Source organism: Garra rufa, chromosome 8 (genome assembly GCF_049309525.1).
Source record: "Garra rufa chromosome 8, GarRuf1.0, whole genome shotgun sequence".
Classification (NCBI taxonomy): domain Eukaryota; kingdom Metazoa; phylum Chordata; class Actinopteri; order Cypriniformes; family Cyprinidae; genus Garra; species Garra rufa.
Genome location: NC_133368.1, coordinates 12,077,150 through 12,100,404, shown reverse-complemented (window position 1 = coordinate 12,100,404; position 23,255 = coordinate 12,077,150). Strand labels below are relative to the sequence as shown.

At 38.2% G+C, this 23,255-nt stretch overlaps 1 protein-coding gene across 1 annotated transcript in view; it reads right to left on the bottom strand.

Annotated features, from left to right (window-relative positions):
• Positions 1 to 14,322: 14,322 nt before the first annotated feature.
• vwa8 (von Willebrand factor A domain containing 8) overlaps positions 14,323 to 23,255 on the bottom strand; it is a 135,757-nt gene continuing 126,824 nt past the window's right edge. Inside the window, exons 43-45 of the mRNA XM_073845801.1 lie at positions 19,086 to 19,184; positions 16,102 to 16,340; positions 14,323 to 15,377 (exon numbers count right to left, since the gene is read on the bottom strand). Coding sequence (XP_073701902.1) covers positions 15,269 to 15,377; positions 16,102 to 16,340; positions 19,086 to 19,184 — 447 coding nt within the window. The 3' untranslated portion in view covers positions 14,323 to 15,268. The remainder of the gene's footprint in view (positions 15,378 to 16,101; positions 16,341 to 19,085; positions 19,185 to 23,255) is intronic.

The window sequence follows — 23,255 nt, the reverse complement described above, 5'->3', positions numbered from 1 at the left end:
CCCTGAATATTCATATTCTCCGCTTTCACACCCCCACAGTGGTGAACAGGACAAATCCATTCATTAGACCAAGGAGAACTGCATTCTTGCATGGACTTGGTTTAGAGAAATGATGGATGACAGTTCAAAATACTCACACTATCACATGAACTTATGCCAAGTACAGACTGCATGATTTTAGCCCCGATTTTGACTCGCCGACAGGTTTTGGGAAATCGCCGACAAATGCCCGAAATCACAGGCAAATCGGTGCTCGTTCACGTGAGTGACAATCACATAGTGTGAATTATCAAAGACGCGATCTGAGAGAATCGCCGACGTGTCGCCGACACCCGTGAGATATTTGGCATGCTAAATATCTGGACCTGTCGGCGATTCAAAATCATGCCGTGTGAAAGGTGATCTGACTGAAAATCACATCGGCGATTACCTTCAGCCAATGAGAGAGCAACATGCAGGCCAGCGGGAAGTTGGAGGAGGAGTTACGAAGGTATAGACCACAATATCAACAAGAATAGCTTCGGCTTCTTTTCTTTCCGCTGCAAATGAGTGCACATGCAATTTGTATGACAAGCTTCTTGCGGGCTACCATTTTTTTTATAATAATACCAGTCTCACGTGAGACCTTGCACGCCTGACCTCGCGTTGTTTCCATGTCACTTCTCGCGTGTGTTTGGTTGTGAGACGTAGTTTGCGGACCTGGACAAAGTTGTCGGCGATTCTTCCTATTGTAAAGTCATGCAGTGTGAAACCCCCCGTCGCCGATCCATCGTGCAGTGTGAACACAGCAGCGACGGAATGCTACCCCAGATAGTCATGCAGTGTGAAAACATCTGTGACGCGATTGCTTTGAAAATCGCGCAGTCTGAACTCGGCATTAGGAGTCATTAGTTGTAATGAAATTAGGAAATACTTAAGTAGTAAGCTACAAGAAACTGTGCTATATTTGATCCAGTCGGAATATAAAAAAAGCATATTTTGAGAGCATTCAAAGTGTTAAAGGTGCCATAGAATGCATTGAGAGAATATTTAAAATTGTTCTCTGATATCTACATAGAAGGTATATGGCATAGGAAAGGGCATAAAATCTCCAGAAAGGGTTTTACAGGTCCATTTACAACCCTAGGATTTGCCCCTAGAATGAAAGGCTCTGTTTTTGCCTTATTTGGAAGCTTCATGAATATTAATGAGCTCTGCTCTGATTGGCTGTTTCACAGAGCTCAATAGCTCGCACATGGATAAAAAAATATATTTAATTAGGAGTAGTGTTGTCAAAAGTCCCGGTACTTCGGTACCAAGTCGGTACTAAAAAAAATAAAACGTTACGGTACCAGGTTTTCTTAAGTACCGGTGGTACCGACTATCCGGTCAACCCGGTTCTTGATACGCTATACAAAAGGTGCGCGCTGCGCAGTTGCGCTCTCTTTATTAAAACACCAGCGCTGCTGCTGATGCCGCGGCTCTGACTCCACTTGTTTACAAAGAAGAGCCAGGCTTGCTCCAAATAGTTTGGATTTGCGGCTGAACAAGGCGAACATCATAGATCATCAAAAAACTATTTGCAAAAGATGTTGTCTAGGAGGTTCTCTCGAAAGGAGGAAACGCATCAAACTTAAAACACCTCAAAGACCGACTCCAGGATCAAATAAAATATTTCAAGTAAGGTAAGTTTCATTTTAATTTCATATTTAGAGCATTGTTGCGTATTTTAATTTGAATGTCAGACTGAAATAAACATCACTGTTTGTGTAGTGAATCGTTAGCATAAGCGCGGCTAACGCTATATGCTGGGCCTTAATGAATTAGAAACAACGCTCCTATAACTTTTGTTAGAGTAAAAAAAAATAAGGACATGATGTATTTACTTTTTTTTTTTTACACACAAATGACCCGTGTATCCAAAATATGTGTGTTAGAGAATGTACAAATGTGACGTTAATTTATGTCCTTAATATCAGTCTGTCAGAAAAAGTTCTTGGCTGGATAACTCTAGCAGGTTTAAAAAGCTTATTAATAATAATAAATATGAATGCAGTTTGGATTGAATAAAAGTACAATCAAATAAAACACGTTTTATTCCCTGTTTAGTTTGGTAATACTTTACAATAAGATCAAATTCATGCATCATATTCTAACATAATCTTAAAGTAAGTGAATAATATATTTTTACATTAATTCATGTTTGTGAATGTTATTTAATACAAACACATGATCATTCATGTTTGTTCATGTTTAACAGATTAACATGATTTTATGCATTAGTAAATGTTGAAATTAGCCTAACCTCACGAAGAATAATTGCCATGTAACTACTGTTTATTGTTAGGCGATGCTATCTAACTAATGAAAATTGTAAAGTGTTTTAAATACTGCAGTTTTCATCTGTGATAGACACTGGTCTTAATATATGTAATCTTATCTAAATTTATTATAACAGCTGAGGTTTGTTATTTACTGAAAATTAATATTTTTGCTGGTGTCAATGATCTAATGTCACATCTGGTCAGACTTAGCACACTGCTTTACTTAAGTATATTATTTTTTTCTTTTTACAGTTGCAGAAGATCATGAAAGACCCCAGCGAACTCTAAAACAGACAACAGTTACAGATGTTTTTCCGCAGCAGCAGAAATATGACAAAAAGTTTTGGGTGAAGCTTGTTTACATTTTTTATGCCTGTAATTTATTTAGATGTTATTTAACTACTAAAATGTTTACAATCCTTGAAATACTTTTTTAACCTGTGGAAAAACTAACAAAATTTTACGCAAGTATAAAGAATTTTTTTTTACAAAGTTTTTTTTTGTACATTTTATTTTTGCTTAACTTTATTAATAAAAAATAGTGTGTTGCTCAATTAATCTGTTATTGTGTTTTTCTTTGGTACCGAAATTGGTACCTAGAACCGTGGATTTTCACTGGTATTGGTACCAAATACTGAAATTTTGGTACCGTGACAACACTAATTAGGAGCTCTAGCCGCTTTTAATATGCGGTTTGTTGAATCTGCCGTTTTGAATCGCGGACATTTTAGTCTGTTCACTGTGATGCATGTGCTCTGTGTAAAGTTATAATGCAGAGGGAGTGCTTCTTACCACACGAGTTGAGCTGCTCCTCAGTGATTCTCCAGATCTGTAAATCATTCGCCATCATCAGGCAGTTATTTCTCCATCATTCACCATCATCAGCGCAGGCATCTCTCTGTTTATGTGGTAAGTGAAATCCTATGTATTGCAATGTAACAGGCTAGCGCTAGCATTAAGCTAACCGTGTCCCTTGAGTGACTCGCCTTGTTTAACTGATGTGCTGACGTTACCGATGATTGGGCGATGCAAATGTTGGAGGCGTAACTATTAACGATCCCAGGAAAGTTTCGTAACAGTCGGTGTTATGTTGGAATTGACCTATTTTTCGGTGGTCTTTTGCAAATACTAGATTTATATAAGAAGGAGGAAACGATGGTGTTTGAGACTCATGGTATGTCATGTCCATGTACTGAACTGTTATTATTTAACTATGCCAAGGTAAATTCAGTTTTCCATTCAATGGCACCTTTAATGACAATCTAATGCTGACACAGATACTAAGGACAGTGTGTATTTCAGAGGGTCAGACAACCTAGATGGATGTAAAACGGCAGGATATTTCAACGTTTCTCAATCCTGCTGGCCGTTTCTGATGGATTAATTGGGTAGTAATGACAGCTCTGTGTTAAAAGCCCACCTGATGAGCACCTGTAGCTATTTATGGGCCTCCCAAGATCCTAAAACAGCCTAGATTCCCCCCCCCCCCACACACACACAGAGCAGCAGACTGTCGTAATCCTGACCCAAAAGCCATGACAGATATAGTCAGAGCTGACACATCTCCTCTACGCACAGACACCTGGTCTCCTATACTTTCTCATGGAAAACCCCCCTACATGACCCTTTCCCAAGAACCCCTCATTGTCTGAAAATGGAAAATGAGACAACAGCTGACAGACTGTTAAATATTCGCTCGTCCCAAACTTGCCAAAGTTCTGTCATCATTTATTCACCGGTGCTGCTGTGTGAATCCTTTACATTGCTCTTTTCCATATAACAAAAGCTCATAGTGATTTTAACGTATGTTATATGATAGCTTTGTGTGAGGAAAAGACTGAAATTGAAAAACTACAAACTAAAAATTGTTCGTGTTCAGATTTGAAAACGTAATTAAAGCTAAAATGCCATTGGTTTTGTATTGTAACCAAATACAATGTGAAGGTCTGAAGATGTGATTGGAAAATGAAAATGCAGAGGAAGAGATTTTCACTAAGACATTTACACCAAGGAAAATTGTAAAATTTTTTGAAAACGTTTTTTTTTAATTAAAAATAAGAAAAATAAGAAAAATGTACACGTCTTCATTCTGTTTAAATACTTTTACTCCTGGCTCTTAATGCATGGTTTACATACATTACCATACATTAAGAGCCAGTTTCTGTATTAGTTGCATATAAGTCCCTCAGTTGTCCTCAGTGTGAAAAGATGGATCTCAAAATCATACAGTCATTGTTGGAAAGGGTTCAACTATACGAAAATGCTGAAAAACCTGAAGGATTTTTATGAAGAACAGCAGCCAGTTTAACAGTTCGGGACAAGCAAGGGACTCATGAACAACTATCACTAAACAAAACAAACAAACAAAAAAAAAAAAACTGATGTGGATCATTCAGGTAACAACACAGAATTAAGAATCAAGTGTATGTAAACTTTTGAACGAGGTAATTTTATAAATTTAGCTATTATATTCTCTTGTGGACTATATGCAAATCTAATATGTGAAATATCTTATTCAGGTCTGTACTAAATAAACAATAACATGCATTTTGTATGATCCCTCTTGTTTTTGTAAAATAATTAACATTTTGCAGATTCTGAAAGAGGGATGTAAACTTTTGACCTCATTGTATCTCCAGCAGCTACAGCAAGAAAACAGTAAATCCCTGTGATAACGTGTAATGTGTTGGATTATTACCAATATGGGCTGGTTGTTTTCACACACTGTGGCCAAACAACTGTGTACAAACACCTTATAAAAGATTTTTGAATAATAGGTCCCCTTCAATTACTTTACAGTAATTTTAACAACTTACATTCTGCCTGTTCTTTAAAGTAAAATAAAAACTTGTGTCTACAAAACTAATACCAAATAATATCAATAAGTGCTCACCAAGGTTTCTCAGTTCTTAAAAAATCTAGTTAAGCTGGGATCTGTTTGCAAATAGCAAGTGCTAGTGGTGCAGAAATTGCATTATTCATCTTAAAACAACAAAAATCAGCTAGGATAATTGGAAAAAGTGCCTCTACCTACCTACTCCAAAAACATGAACAAATTTTATTTATTTTCTCTGTAATTATGATTGCAGGGGCAGATTATTGATTAATAAATACGTATTTTTTGCACAGTTCCTTGCTTAATATTATGTTATGATCTCACAACACTTTATAGTGCATATTTGTACATTTTGACATTTGCAGTACATAACCAGCTCCATATGTATGGCTTTTCTGACCTAGTAAACTTGCTCAGTAGCCCACCTGGTACAGCATTGCACATGCAATATGCAACGCTCCAATACGAGTCATGTAAAATGCAAATAACTCAGAGAGTAAAATGGCATAGTTGGTTTAGTAAAATATAGATTTTTATTACATTTGCTTCGGTTAAGACTATTGGTTAGGTTTAAGATTTAGTAAGCCGTATGTTATTTTCAAACACGATAGAGCATATTTTTTATCGCCACTTAGAAGCAATGCAATATTTTGCAGAAATGGCTCATTTTTCTAATGAGCCTGGGTTGAGTAACAGAGCAGAGAGACACCCTTTTAAGTGGCTGAAAGTGTAATCAGATTCTGCGGATACTTTTTATGGCCTCAGATCCCATGTGCTAATTAGCTGCTTCCTCTTTCCATTCCTCTGTCCAGTATCAGCGGCATCAGGAAGCTTGTTAGCGCAGGCACATGTGAGTCAGACCGGCTTCATCAAATACTGCCAAACAAAGGGAACAAACACGCTCACACACGTCCGTTTGTGTAAGGTGTTTATTAGCATACTCCCATTTAGTGTGTAATAGCATTAGTAGCTTTAAATAGAGGATGGTGTTCATACAGAGGTCACATTCCTCCAGGCATGAGTGTGTGATGAGTTTGATCATTGCACAACTACAGTTTGAATCTGTGTCATCACAAATCCAGCATAGATCAGTCCACACCTCCCTCAGTTAATGCTACGTTAAAAACAGCGCCTGAAGGAAACAGATATAAAAAGCGAATCCATTGTATGTTATGCTTCAAAATAACTGTGTTCTGCTGGGAAAATGACAGAACGTAGAGACTGACATCACAAATGTTGTTACCACGCAGATTAAAGGTGGTTATTTGAGGCGCAGGTGGGTGTTTTGACATCTGCTTAAGGAGTCTGAGAAACATGAAAGACATGATCATGTTATTGCCTGAACAAAACCACTGCATGAATAGTTACATATCACAGAGGAAATAAACATTTACCCGCAGCTATCAGCACACTTCTGAGAAGTCTACACACTTTATCTTTTCTTTGTTTCAATCACTAGGTCAAATGACACAAGCAGGCCTTCTAGAGGTGAATTCGTCACCTTTAGTCGATCTGTCATTACACCAGCAGAACACAACGGTCAATATGCGGACTTCACAAGAAAACACATAATAGAAATTATTAACGACTGATGTTTTATCAGCTTTAGCACTGATTTGATTGTGAGAGTTCAGGATGAGGGTATTTCCGCAGTAAACAATGACCAGGTCAATATTAGAATGATTTCTGAAGGATCACGTGACACTGAAGACTGGAGTAATGATGAAAATTCAGCTATTCAATTTTAAAATATAATAAAATAGAAAACCGCTATTTTAAATGGTAATAATATTTCAAAATATTACTGTCTTTACTGTATTTTTGATCAAATAAATGTAGCCTTGGTGAGCATAAGCCTTCTGGACTTTTAAAGGCGTCATCGGATGCCCATTTTCCACAAGTTCATATGATTCTTTAGGGTCTTAATGAAAAGTCTCTAATATACTTTGATTAAAAATTCTCAATAGTAGTGTAAAAAAAACACCCTTTTACCTTTACCAAAATCAGCTCTGCAAAATTTCAGCTCATTTTAAGACATGGCCCCTTTAAATGCCACGAGCTCTGCTCGCCCCGCCCCGCCCCTCTCCTCTCTGGGATTATGTTTACTTTAGCCGCATTTAGCCTCATTTAGCTGCATTTAGCCGCGTTTATTGGCAAAACTTGCCAACAAGCACATTATTAAGAAAGGCCATTTGCAAAGATGCATAAAAAACCCTTATACTCACTTCTGCTGTGGGTGAAGCTGCATCAGGAACGATTCGCGCGAAGATAGACGCATATGTAGATTGGGATCGGCGCTTTCCATTTAAAAACGAAAGTAACATTAAACCTCTGCATCTTCAGCGGCTCAGATGTCGGAAGTAAACGACTACTGCTTTGTTCATTATATATCCAACAACAGAACACCTCAATCGCTCAATTAGAGTCTTCCTCTGCACCGAGTCGACACAATGGCGATCGTATTCGGACTGTTTCAGCTCGGTGAGGGCAGGTCTAAGGTAAGGCACTCATGTCAATCAAATGTATTTCGTCACAACGACAAGAAGCTAAGAATGACCTGATTTTAAAAAGGGGATATTACTTTTAAAGATTAAAAAAATACCACTGAGTGGATTTTTTTATCATTGTAGGGTGTTTGTGTACACAAACTACCAACACACATAAATGTTCAAACAACATGTAAAAGTTAGTTTTGCACCCGATGACCCCTTTAAAAGACTTTTCAAAAACATAAAAGAATAAAAAAATATCACAGAATGGAACACCACATCTTGTGTGAATGGCCTCTAACAGTCACCAGCAGCAGTTACACTCTACAGACAAATATAAATCTTTATTGTTAACCTGTTAACATGTATTCTTTAAACCATTCTCAATCTAAAACAGACCACATCAAAATCAAAAGATATAACAAAGACAATAATATGCACGTTCAGCAGCAATTAACAAGTCAAAGTCTTAAATTATGACCTTCAATGGCTGTAAATGTCAGTCATTACATTGTTTTTACTAGACACGTTGGCGGTTACAGAATACAATTAGTGCTGATGAGTAGTAAATGAGGCCTGTGTGTGTGAATGAAATGCGATGATTTATTTATTCACTTAGGCTGGAGTCTTGGCACGCCATTTCAGTGAAGTAAGTAATGCCAGCACACGTTTTCAAGCAATGTATATTTATGTGTGAATGTGCATACTGTGTTCTGCCCTTCAAGGCACAGTGGATCCACTCAGAGTTTGTTCCAAAACCTAGTGAGATGACTTGTTGTACAGCCTACATACACAACTGAAATGAAACCTTTTAAGTGATGTTATGTTCTACATAGGCAGAATCTCATACAAACGATGCTGCTTGTGTAAAGGCTCGATTTCAAAGGTATCATTTCATGATAATTGAATAAGCATTAAATGTCACAACGCACAAATAGTAAACAAAACAGTCAATTTTGAATCAGACTCAACTATTCTTAGGATGTTATTTGTTACAGTGTAGACCTTAAATCAGTGTAGATGGCATACTGAGTTTTAAACATATGAGAACAACTTTGGAGGATTTACTGTATAAAGATATTAGATCAGATTACAAATTTCATCAGATGAACAATCAGTATGATACTTGGTAAAATTATGGTGCTACCCTAAGGTGTATTAAAGATTTTTGTCTGTCATATTGCAAGGATCACAGTGCATTATAGAATTGTCTTCTCAAATGATATTAGTTCACTTTCAGAATAAAAAAATCCCTGATAATCTACTCACCCCCATGTCATCCAAGTTCATGTCTTTCTTTCTTCAGTCAAAAAGAAATTAAGGGGCTTTGAGGAAAGCATTCCAGGATTTTTCTCCATATAGTGGACTTCAATGGGGATCAACGGGTTGAAGATCCAAATTGCAGTTTCAATGCAGCTTCAAAGGGCGATCAAAACTGATGAATAAGGTTCTTGTCTAAAAAAATACAAATTTATATACCTTTTTAACCACAAATGGGTTGGTACAGTACTTCTGCCCATGTAACATGTGACCTTGCCAACATGACTACATAATGCGTGAAGTCGAACTAGTGCAAGACAAGTATTTGTGGTTAAAGGGGTCATATTATGCTTTTTCACTTTTTGAACTTTAGCCAGTGTGTGGTGTGTATGTTTGGGCATAAAAAACATCTACAAAGTTACAAATTTCAAAGTCAACTCCAAAGGGAGATATTTAGTTTTAAAAAATCCCTTTTCAAGAACTACAACGAAACAGCTCATTTGGACTACAGCGTTTGTTTTCTGGAGGCTATTATGTCACAACGTAAATCCCGCCTACTGAAATTCAATTCGTTGGCGGGTGGGGGATTCGCCTAACTTTAGCTATGTATTATGGACAGCCGCTTTTGGGATGCTTCAGCGAGCCGCAGGTCGGTTTAAACGCAGCTTTAACTAAAGGGTCCGCGAACTGCTCTGGTAGCCGCGTCGTTCACGCAGATCCGCGGCTGATGTAAACATCAACATTGACTAGTGATCATCCGTGGATGCTTCGGCGCCGTAGACGTGCAGAGTGTGGTAAGAGATTTATTCATCATACAGTGTAGATAGCTTCACTAGCCTTATGGTTTCGGGCATGCAAATAATTAAATACATTAGAACAATAATGATAATATCATGTATCGGCGATCTCGCAGGCTGACGATAGGACCAACAATGCTGTAGCGTTTTATTTACTCACCCTTCATGCATCCTAGGTGTATATGACTTCCTTCTTTCAGACGAATGCAATCGGAGTTATATTAAATCAATTCTGGCACTCATACAACAGCATAGACTGAACGGGGCGGGCAAGTGTTTCATCAGTCCAAAATAAGTCGATCCATAATAAAAAGTGCCTCACATGGCTCCGGGGCGGTCAGTAAAAGCCTCCTTTAGCGATCAGATGTGTTTTTGTAAAAATAAATATCCATATTTAAAACGTAAGAATCACTTTAATCTAGTTTGCTGCTTTGGGAAGGGGCGCAGCAGGGCGGAAAGCGGTCTACGCTGTTTGCCAATCGCAACGCAGTGGGACTGCTGACCAATCAAAACACATTTGGTTTTTCGGAAGGTTGAACCCGGAACTAATCGAGCCATTTGTGCCAGCCTGGGGAGAAAGCTATTGTAATAATGTAAATTATGTGAAAAATGATGCATTTTTCAAACCACCAAGCATGACAGCATGTTCAAGTACACCCCCAAAACAAAATAAAGACTTTGTAAAGGAGCATAATAGGACCCCTTTAAAAAAGTATATAGATTTTTATTTATTTGAGAAAATGACTGATTGTTTTGCTAGACAAGACCCTTATGTTTTGGCTGGGATCGTGCAGGGCCTTTTGAAACTGCTACTTGGACCAATAAAGTCCACTATATGGAGAAAAATCCTAGAATGTTATCCTCAAAAACCCTTAATTTTTTTTCGACTGATGAAGGAAAGACATGAACATTTTGGATGACATGGGGGTTGAGTAAATTATCAGTAAATTTTTATTCTGGAAATGAACTAAACCTTTAACATTTAGAAGAGCCTTTGTGTTGGGAGGGAACCTATGATGCTCTCTAAAGCCTGAAGTATACTTCAGTTTTTATACGTGAACTAGTGTTTGCATACAATGTGTGTGACGTAAATTTCATCACTGGCATAGTATGTGCGTACTGTAAGCGCAGTCTGATTTTTCTAACCACGCATTCTCTGGACACTCATCCCGTACTTGTGCATTTCTTTGTCCAGTGTGTTATTTCACAGTTAATCACACTACAGGAGAAACCGAAAATCCGAAACCCAACAGGAAGTCTGTTATTTTTAATTCTCTCAGCAAATTTTCAGGCCTCGTACTTGAAGGAACTCCTCCTAGAGATTTATTCAGATTACCACCAAATTTGGTCAGTCTAATCTAAAGCCCTTTGTGACGTTAAATTGCAAAGATCTAGAGTTTTTGTTGGAGGGTGTGTCCGTAGCGGCCTGACAGATTTCAATGTTTTGCCATGAAACAGGAAGTTGTTATAACTCAGGCATACAATGTCCGATCTGCCCCAAACTTCACATGTTTGGTAAGAGTCCTGGCCTGAAGACACCTAAAGGCCAATATTCAGATATAATCATAGTACCACCTGTTGGCAGCAGGATATGTCATGTCTTACACTAACTCAAACATACCAAGTTCAATCTGCACCAACTTCATATGTTTAATAAAAGTGCTGGCCTGAACACATACACATGCCAATAATCAGTAATAGACATAGCGCCACCAGCTGGCAGCAGGACATCTGGCACATATAAATGACTTTGACATTTTTCTCTTATATTTACTATATTAAAAGCATACTGCCCACAGTTTGCTGTTTTCCTAAAGCTACCGGTTGGTGGTGAGCCTGGGTGCGAGGGCCCTTTCATCGATGCTTGTAGCTTTAATTATTGCTTATAACTTCTGGAGAGAAATAGCGCAGACACCGGACAAGAATAAAACTCAGTGCACACATATTAACAGCCTGTGTTTGTACACATATTAAAGAGATTATACTCTGAAGACTATATCGGGGTAGTCTCGCGTAGCCATACCTTCAGACTGATGGCAGAAGGTTTGGGAACCTTGGCTGGTTTGAATTGCCAAGACCGTCCAAAAGGCCATATGACTGATGGGGAAGCAACCAATCATGTTTAGTTTTGTGCCATGTTTAGGGGTGTGGAAATGTCGCCACAATAACAGACCAGTGTGTAAAACTCTTGGATGTATTTTAGAAAGTCTATACCACAAACTTTACATATTACACATACTTTTATCACAGTTGTAAACACGACAGCTTTCTTCTTTTGTGAGGGGGTTTGGCACCACGTCATCTTTGTTTCTAGGTGGAATATTATAAAACACAACACATTGTTTCCAATTTTGTGTGCCATATGCACCAAACGTTCAGCCAATGGTCCGTGGATCTAAGGGTCTAAGGGTTACTACAGAGCTACCGCAGGTAAGTTTTTATCAAGGTTGAAGCAAAACTCTACAGGATTGTGATCCTCTAGGCTATCCCTGGACTATATGTTCGATTCTATGTATACGCCAAGAATTTGTGCCAAAAGTGTGCTGTGCAAAGTATGCTGTGAGTTTAAGTAGGCAGCTCAGTAGATTCTGGAAGAGAGTGTTAGTGTTTTTAGTAGAAACATGCAGTAGAACATTCCTGCTACCTGCTGGCTTTACAAAGTTCAACTCATCACGCTGGCCAGATTCTATAAATTACAGTCCCACTTTCTCCTCGGCAACATCTCGGGAGTGTGGCGTAACAGGAGCCAGGGGCCGGATTCCTCAGCTCAGTGCGAGGGGCAGGGTGGCAGAGCCGGGCGTCAGCAGGTCCAGCGGACAGGAAGGACAAAAAAAAACTGTTGACATAGACAGAGCACTTGGAAACCATGCATCTCAGAGGTGTTTGCGCAAGCAGTGAAGAAGCACTGGCAGTCAGGTGGACGACATTCCACACTCAACACTGCTAACATGGGCCCGGTACAGAGCAGAGGTCAGGACGGGAAGTCCAGGAAAAAACGTCTCCCTTAAGTTGACTCACAAACACAGGATGCACAGAAGGCTATACTTTTCTGCAGTAAAAATACCCTCATCTTTGTGTGCTGAGAAGGCAAAAATGATCTGTTCTTTTGACCTGCTATGTTTCGCACAGCTCCGTGTCAGTGGAGCCGAGTGTCAGACCTGTCAGAGATCACAAATACATTTTTATTTGCTCTCATTTGGTTAAAGAGTGATGAGTGTGTAATGGGACGGGTGAGGAATGCGGTGTGGAATTGCACTTGAGGTTCTGGTTTCTTAGGACGGAAAGAGATTTACGAGGAAGTCTTGGGTGGTGGGGCTGGCGGTGGTGTGCGGCTGACTCTCTCCCTCTCTTTCTCCTCAGTCTCCATAAGTTACAGGATGTGTGCACTTTACAATGATGTGTTTAGAGGACACTGGGAAAATCCAAATAAACTTGACAAAACAGTGCCAACTCTTACACAACATAGGGTTTCTGAAAACAAAATAGGTTACACTCAGACACGCCTTGTGTTCTAATAATACCCTCTTAACCACTAGAGCTGGGCAATAAATATATTTGATACTGACAATATTCACAAGGTCGTATACATTTTACATTATAATGTTGTAGTTAGTGCTGTTAAAATTAACTTCTGTCCCTTTTTTTTTTTGACAAGAAGTGCGTTTATTATATACGACCTTAGCCCAGAAAACGGTACAGGTGATAAGGGAGCTACAGTAGAACTGCGGTCAGATGAGATGTTGTCAGGCCATATGTCAGTAAAAACATTTACCTGTCCTGTCAGCTCTTATATTGTGCTCATAGCATGTGTGCTTCAATTTCATGCACTGTATTATTTCATATTAAACTGTGAATGAAACTATGAGCATGCATATCAGAGCAGCTCCTAAAGTAATAGCAGCCAAACAAGCTAATAACTCAGCTGCTTTGATGTAACAAAAGGAAAAAGAAGAAATCAACAACTTTTGTAGCTTTAGGGATTCAACTGCAGCATTTCCGAAAGTCTCCGTTTTGGAGTGTTTACATTAAAACGCAACCCAGGAGTTTTTAAACTAAAACGGGTTCTGCAGCATTTTCGAAAGTCTCCGTTTTGGTCCATTTACACTAAAACATAACCCCAGAGTTTTCAAACAAAAATGCCATGTCTGCAGCAGTTTCGAAGGTTTCCATTTTGGTCCATTTACACCGAAACACAACACCAGAGTTTTCAAACTAAAAGGGGTCTCCAGCATTTTTGAGAGTCTCAATTTTGGTCTGCTTACACTAAACTTGAGTGTCAGAATGATGTCTGAATGGTGTCTGCATCGCTTTCGAAAATCTCCGTTTTGGTCCGTTTACACTAAAACGCAACCCTAAAGTTTTTAAACTAAAATGCGGTCTGCAGCATTTTCGAAAGCCTCCGTTAACACTAAAATGCAACCCCAGAGTTTTCAAACTAAAACGGAATCTGCAGCATTTTCAAAAGTCTTTGTTTTGTTCCATTTACACTAAAACACAACCCCTGAGTTTTCAAACTAAAATGGGGTCTGCAGCATTTTCAAAGGTCTGTTTTTAAGGTTCAAAAATGCTGGAGTAGTGTAAACAGCAGGCATAACCATAGCAAAATGTATGCATTTTAAAACAAAAACGCACTAGTGTAAATGTTAAATTTTTTTTTAATTCTGATTCAGGTTTTCAATCTAATAAATGTTACAATTGATAGCTCTCAATTATACTATAATGTTATATGCTATAGTCAATGGTTAAATATTAGGAAAAAAGAACAATTTCCTAGAGACATCAGTAATATTGGTATCAGTGATACTTACCTTCAGTCATGAGAAAAACAATTAACAAATTTGAAAAATACACTGTCCTTATGTTGTTTTTACAATTATGAAATTAAATTTTTGCAATATAAAAGTATATTTAAAAACTTTAATGTGGGATGAATTTCAGAAAAAAGTGATTTAGTTAATTTTATTTTTTATCGATTGACAGTACTAATTATAGTATATAATACTTATAATAATATCATTTTAATATTACATTTTTTTATTGTATATACCTTGAGTTCCAATTTAGTTCCAACCTTACGTATTTTAAATTGCCAGTTGTTTGGTTAAAATAATTATTCTTTTAAACAATTTCAGAGCATATACATACAGTACATTTTGAGATACACTCAATATAATCAAAAAATGCATCATATATATATATATATATATATATATATATTTGACTATATCGCCCACCACTGTTAAACACACAATCAAATCAATGCACTCACCTCAAAAATAGTCTTAACACAGCATGTATAGACATTTAGGCAAATGTGTGATTATCTTAACAGTTTATAGTATATGTTAAAACAACTATTGCCAAAATTAAAAAAATCAGTAATTTTCCATAACACTTTATGTACTTTGTGCAAATCATCTAGACTCATATAGCTCAGTCCTGATACATCACAGAATTACTATGGATTTGTATGCAGTATAGTCCATGCACAAAGCAGTGCCCCTTTTGACGTCTATTTATCAAGGACAGACAGGTCATAAGTGACGTGTCAAGTTCAGTGCAGTTGGCCCAAATGGAGTTGTCTTAGGCATTGGACAGCATGGTGGATGTGAAAATCTGCTGAAGGATTTGAGGAATCTGCTTGGTGTCCATAGCGACAAAAGATCGTCCGGCCGGCAGAGTCCTCTGGAGCCTGGATGTCGGACAGAGAGAAAAGAGCCCCCACATCAAACATTAGCAATGCAAATGAGCTTTTCCTCCGCAGTTCCTACTCCTCCATTGGAGGGACAATGGCTGTCATTCACAGTGGGGGCTTTGATAAGACACGGGGTCTTGGGAAAAGCCTGTCGGTTAAGAGGGGCTGAAAGCAAAGTGCCGCCCATGTCCTTTCACTTAGCTGCCGCCCCTCCTTCCTCACTAATCATTCATTGCTGTCATTTAGTCCCTTTAAAAAGAAGGCACATGTTCAGAGAGGACTGCTCTTTAAATCACGGAGGCCATGAAAAGACAGCCTATATGGGACGTGTCCGACCACCACGGTGGCGCCTTCCGCATGTTTTCAACTCTGCTTATGTGAGTCAAGACCCACAAAATCCACCAAGTCACACGAACAATGCACTAAAGAGAGCTGTACATGAGTCTATGGACTCTCATCTTTTATTGGAGAATGGCCGTACAAATCACAGGCCACAGCAAAGTGATGACAGAAAGGGAATGCTAATTACATTTCAAACTCATTATGCTTTATAGTGCTGAACATGTGAGACTTTGCACTGCAATTAGCACTGAAATGGCCCTTTTGAGTGAACTTTAGAAACCAACTTTGCTGAAATGCCACAGCCCGTCTAATCCAGGCTTAACCTTTAACCAAGCATGTAACGTTTAACACGCGACCTGCTGTGGGACATTAACCTCACCTGTCTGCTTGGTCTCCTAGAGAACCGATGAAGATGGCGAAGGCATTGACCTGCGGGTTACTGGTGAGGGCATGTGCGAACCGGTCAGGGCTGATCCCGTAGCGCTCCAGGTTGGCATCGCTCAGCACGATGACGAAATGCTCGTCGGCTTCTTCGTTTGCCAGCACATTCACGGCGTGTTCGGTGCCCTCCAGCGTGTAGTCTCCGCTCATGCAGAACTGCGAGTGGGCATGCATGGTCTAGGACAGTGGAAGAAGAGGTTATAATGCATATTCAGAGGACTAAAAAGAACATATGCTAAACAGTTTGTTTTTAATGCACTTCCTGTGGGGAGTTAAGCGCCACATAGCTCGCACATGGAAGTTGATTCTGAACAACATGGAGGAAGGGTTTGAAGTCATTTTTGCACAGATTCATGGGTTACAGAGCCAAAATAGCTGTTGGAGAGTAGTTTACATGCACTCTAGGGTATGTGTAGAGGCCACGTGAACAATTTTGTCATCAGGATAGTATGTGTGCAACCTGATTTTGCTAACATCATGTACAATGGATGCTTAACTCACAGAAGCAATTTGAACTATTTTTTTTGCTCTAATTCATTGTCAAAATGCCTAGAACACAACATGCCTAGTTTTTCCCTGGTGAAATAAGTGCAGTTCCATAGAAATAGCACATTTGAGTACACTTACATGTTCCTAAGATTATCTTAAGAAGTACTAAAGAATAATTCTTAGTATGTTAAGTATGTTACACTAAGTAGAAAATTTCAATCACAGACTATTTTACATTTTAATACTAGATCTACAATCTTGTAGTGTGCTTTTGGCTTTTGGCTTGGGATAGTTCACCCAAAAATGAAAATTACCCCATGATTTACTCACCCTCAAGCCACTCTAGGTGTATATGACTTTCCTTTTTCAGACAAATACAATTAAAGTTATATCAAAAAATGTCCTGGCTTTTTCGAGCTTCACAATAGCAGTGAATGGTTGTTAAGATTTTGAAGTCCAATAAAGTGCATCCATCCATCATAAAAAGTGCTCCACACAGCTCTGGGGGGTTAATAAAGGCCTTCTGAAGTGAAGCAATGCATTTGAATATGCACAATCACAAGAGAGTTGTGTTCTAGTGGATGAACGTGGAAGTGACAAATGCGAAAACAAAACACAGAGAGAAAAACAAAACACTGGTCACAAATTAGAAGTACAAAACGAGGATTTGTAAAGAAAAATGTTGGAGGTTTTCGACATCAAGAACAAAAGTTGGTTCTTGTGAGACTAGCTTATTCTTACCAGAGCTTATGCTATGCCTACGTTCTACGTCACTCGCTGAAACGCCACTCTCTCGTGAACACGTGTACAACAGTTAGCGTAAAATAGAGATTACAGTTTATAAAGTTGGATATTTTTGTTACAAAAATACATCGATACACTTCAGAAGGCCTTTATTAACCCCCTGGAGTCGTGTGGAGCACTTTTTATGGTAGATGAATGCACTTTTATTGGCTTCAAAATCGCAACACCAGTTCATTGCCATTATAAATCTTGGAAGAGCCAGGACATTTTTAAATATAACTCAGATTTTCAGTATTTGTCTGAAAGAAGAAAGTCATATATGATACAATGGTTTGAGGGTGAGTAAATCATGGGGTAATTTTCTAGGAATGTAATGATATCAAAATCTCACGATACGATAATATCAGAATATGAAGTTTTTTTTTTTTTACATTTTAAAGTTCAATTATTCTATCTAATGCACTTTGAGAGTTCATAATTAAGAGCTGCAAGCCATGTTCTTGACTAAGAAAACTTAAGTCAGAAAAAAGTTAATTGACGTGTACCTGAACCTTAAAGAGGACTCAACCCTTTTTTTATTTGTGATATACTGTCTTAGTCTAAATTACATCCACACTGGTGTTTTAGGAAGCCAAACAAATTAGAATATAATAATAATAACAACAAAATAAATGAAAATTAATATTTGATAGGTATATTATTTTTGCTTTACACTACAGTAGGGAAATTACACTACTTCTATCCTAATTTCTACATTTGAAAGAGATATTTTGAATTTGCACTGCGGTAACATTACCCATGTAAACCGCTAGCTTTCAGCAATTCATACTACACTTTTAAGCTTTTATTTTGACGGAAACAGCAGTAGAGCTTTTATTTTGGAAAGGAAAACTCCAGCTTTAGTAAAAAACAGGCTTACAAAAATATGTCTCACTACAAATCTAGTGAAATGCTGTAATCATCTGCCATGAAAATAAAGCATAACAGGTGACTGTTGCGTCCCAAAACACGCACTAAACTCACGGTATATGCAATAAACAAATTCACTGCATTCATTCATTGGGAACTGAGACATTCTGAGGCACGGAAAACACCGGATTAGGAGCTAAACGCCTCAACAATGTGTGTGCTTCGCTTTGAAATGCACACTGAAAACAGACTTGATTGCGCGTTTGTTTGACAGATACTGCGTCAATGCATAATGGCCAAAAACACAACTTTTATGTTAGAATAAGAAGTTTAAATACATTTTAAAGACTACACTTTTTGCCCAGAAGTTTCATATTGTCATGTGACCACGATAATACAGAGACTGTTTTGCTATTGCGATATCATGATATTGATGATATTGTTACAAACCTATAATTTTAATTTTTGGGTGAACTATCCCTTTAAGGCAAGTCATATCATTTGACAGTCATAAATTTGCTAATAGTTCAAATTATATTTTTTCGAAGGCCCCAATCTGGCTGCAGTTGTGCGTCAGTGAATCCCAGAGACCATCCCTACAGTCTCATGTCTGAGAATTTATGCTTGACTTTCTTCCTGATGTGGTCACATAAGACAATAGGAGGAATTCTAGGAGAAATGCTGGCTACTACGTCAGCACAAGTGAATTCATAAGAGCATAGTTTTCAAAACAAAAAAGGGAAATGAGGTCACCCCTGCATTACAGAAACATTACTGTACCTGTAAAACCTTCAGCCTCTCCTTGTTGTTCTTAGGCACTTTGTCACATCTGACCAGATCTATGTCAAATCCATCTCCAGAGTGCCCCATAATGTCATACTACAGAGGAAAACAACAGGAAGGAGGAGAAGGGTTAGTCCACGCTGCTAAGAAAATAACAAGTCAAACAACAATATGCCTAACACAGAAATACACAGTCTTCAGGAAACGATTAGAAGAAGTGTACCTTAGGATATTTTTGTCATTGTAGTTATCTGAGATGTGTCAAAAATGCACAAGACAAATGAGACACAAACCACTATATTAGATAAAACTCTTAAATAACAGCACATCATTTTCAGTCCGGAATCCATTATACAGAAAACTAAGACATTTTAGAATATTCAATCAGAATCTCACATAAAAGTAGATTTTTTCCACAGACAGCATTTACATCCAAGTCACAAAACTCTTGTGATGTGATGCTGATGTAAATGAGATATAATTACATAACACAATGTGGATGGCAGACACAGAGTTGATGTTATGAGTTACAAGAATAGTCAGTTTCATAATACGCTTTTGTTCAGCTCAACAGTGAGTGAGTGTCTTTGCCAACAATGCAGCAGTTGAAGGCACTGACAATCTGAAATACATCAAATTCCATTACGTCAATATGTCTTCAGCATATTTTGGCTGGTCCTATCAAGGGGACACTAGTCTCAGTCTTAATCAAGAAGCTCACTGATGTACAGCAAGGTTGCAGAATTGGATTGAAAGTCTACCGTATTTGCAAGGTTCTAGAAAAAGCACCAGTGTGGAGCAGACTCTATGTTGATACTCAAAGGTTTGGCTTTGAATGTGTAACTAGTGGGTCAAAGGACAAATGAGAAAGAATGTGTCACACCTGCCTTTAGATCACAGGTGGATGAGTTATCAGATGCACTTTTATGTAATACAGATTATGTAAGTGTAACAGAGAAACAGATATATGACAGGCCAGCTGGAAGAGCAAACAGCTCGTTTGACAACTAACACGGGGCCATAAAGTCTGGCGGCCCCCACACGCACATACACACTTACACACATTAACATGCTTACCATCTCACATATCACTGTCACTTCATTCATCTTTGTCACCATCTATTACACTCTACAGTAACTGAGACCCATGACTAGGGCTGGGCAATACAGCTAAAATATACACACTACTGTTCAAAATTAATGGTCAGCATGTTTATTTAAAAAAAAAAAAATGTATTGACCAAAATGTTAGTTTGCAACCCTGATAATCAGAAATGTTTCTTGAGTAGCAAATCAACATATCAGAATGATTTCTGAAGGATCATTTGACACTGAAGATTGGAGTAATGATGCTGAAAATACAGCAATGAACCACTGAAATAAATTATATTTTTAAATATATATCAAAATAGAAAACTTTTTTTAATTGTAATAATATTTCACAATATTACTGTTTTTAGTACATTTTTGATCAAATAAATGCAGATTTTGTAAGAATAAGAAACTTCAAAGGGGTCATATGATGCGATTTCATGTTTTCCTTTGTCTTTAGAGTGTTACTGTTGGTGTACATAAAATATCTGTAAAGATCTGTAAAATTGCAAGTCTCAAACCCGAAGAGATATTCGTTATAAAAGTTAAGACTAAGCCACGCCATCCTGAAATGGCTCATACGAACACGCCCCTACAAATTTACGCCACGTGTGGAAAGATTTGCATAACACGGCCTAAATGCATATGCAAAGAAAGAAGGCATAACTTTTATTCTCGCTGTAGTATTGTTGCAGCCGCCATCTTGTTGTGGAGACACTGTATGTTTTGTTGCGAAAGCAAAAGTACTTTTCTGGCTTTCCAAAGTGAGTACACAACTCGTAATCAGTGGTTATGTTATATCTGCAACACTGTTCCAAAACAGTACAATGAAAATATTCAAGTGTGTGCAGCCCATTTTACGGAGGACTGTTTCCTGAACCTGGAAGAGTAGTCACAATGCGGCTGTTCACACTATAAAGTGTGGCAATTCCAACTTTGCAAGAATAGTCTTGCGCTTCTGACTCACAGCCTGTAAGTACGTATTCATATTTAAAGGATTTGCTACTGGCGATTCAAATGCGAGTTTTGAGCAGTGTAGAGTAGTGCTTGCGTGGCATGGTGCAATGCGTAAAAAGACAATATGAGTCATTATAATCAGTAATTATGTCCTTACTGAATGCAACAAATGCCTTATTTATAATAGGTTTTATTGTTTTGTCTCGTCGCGTCGGGACACGGCATCACAACATGGTAGGAACGTAACATTTCCGTCACACGGTTGAGGCATTTAGCCAGTCACAACACACTGAATAGCTGGCTAATCAGGGCACACTGTGCTTTTCAGAGCGAAGATACAGCGAATAGATACAGCCAATTCTAAAGAGCTGATTCAAAAAAATTAACTGAACTTTCTATCACTTTTTTTGCTATTGAGATCTAAATCAGAGACGCTATTAAAACACCTCTGTCTTAAAGAGATTTACAATTACCTGATGATTAGGAGTGTGTTCACACTTGTAGTTCGAATTGTTTGATTAATTTGGTCTGGACCGAAAAGGAAAACATTTGGTCCTGGTCTGCTTAGCGTTCAAACTGGTATTTTTGAAAGCGAACCTAAAGATACCAAACCTAAAGGCATCGTGATACATTCAAAACCTGATTGGTCGGGTTGAATGACGTAGATTTCATGATGGATCTTACCGAACACTCCAAACAAAAGGAAAAGGTGTGTTAGACTTAAAGCGGCGCTGCGGGTGTGTGACATCAAACTACACATTCACTGACTGGTCTGCTGATTGCCGCTTTAAGGTGAATACATGCAATACCGTGTTCTGGACTAAGTACGCTCATTGTTGCGTGCTCATAAAAGGCACTTTACCTCCTCATTGCTTCATGTTTGCCCTGTGCTTTTTATGTTTTGGATACACCGCTTGTTCCCTTCGTGAAATCATGTCGCATGGCGACGCATCTTGTCATTACTTCCTGTTTTTGATTAGTTTAGCATTTGGTCCATGTTGCGTTCGTATTTAATTCGAACCACACCAGAATTCGTTTTGGAAGTGGACCAAGACCCATCTTTTTAGCGGTCTCGGTCTGCTTGTCTGGTGCACACCAGGGTTCGGATGGCAGCGCTCACACTTACTCAAATGAACCGCATTAACAGAGCAATCGCACAGGAGTTCATTTTAACTGAACCAAACATGACAAGTGTAAACACACCCTTACTCACCCTTAAGCCATCCTAGGTGTATATGAGTTATATTAAAAAATGTCCTGGGTCTTCCCAGCTTTATAATGGCAGTGAACAGCTGTTGAGATTTTGAAGTCCAAAAAAGTGCATCAATCCATCATAAAAAGTGCTCCACGCAGCTCCAGGGGGTTAATCAATGCCCTCTGAAGCAAACTGATGTGTTTGTGTGAGACAAATATGACGTAGGATGTAGGCGTAGCAGCGTAAGCTCTGGTGAGCAGTGATGAACGCAGAAGCACAGGGAAGAGTGCAAAACAAAACACTGGTCATAAATTAGAAGTAGAAAATGAGGATATTTAAAAAACAATGTAGGACGATTTCGATATAAGCCAAGAGGAGACAGGTTTTTGTTGGTTGTAAACATAACTTGGTTCTCGCAAGACTAGCATATTCTTACCGGAACTTAGGCTATGTGTGTACCACAGTTAGCGGAAGCTAGAGATTACAGTTTATAAAGTTTTAAATATGGATATTTTTCTTACAAAAATGCATTCATTCACTTTAGAAGACCTTTTTTAACCCCCTGGAGTTGTGTGGACTAATTTTATGATGGATAGATGCACTTCATTGGACTTCAAAGTCTCAACAGCCTTTCAAAAAAGCTTGGAAGAGCCAGGACATTTTCTAAGTAAGTCATGGCGTAATTTTTCTTTTTGGCTGAACTATCCTTTTAATGCTATTATATTGCAGCTGCATTACTTACACTTGTTTTTAGTATACTTCTTGGAAAATAAGTGAGTTAAAAATCATCCTTACTGGTTCATTTTACAAGATCAAAAACGTATATCAATTTCAGCAATATCGATATGTTAGCAATGCACTGTTGGTAGCCAAATTATTGCACCAGATCCAGCTGTTTTATGAATATTACACAGTATCTATGT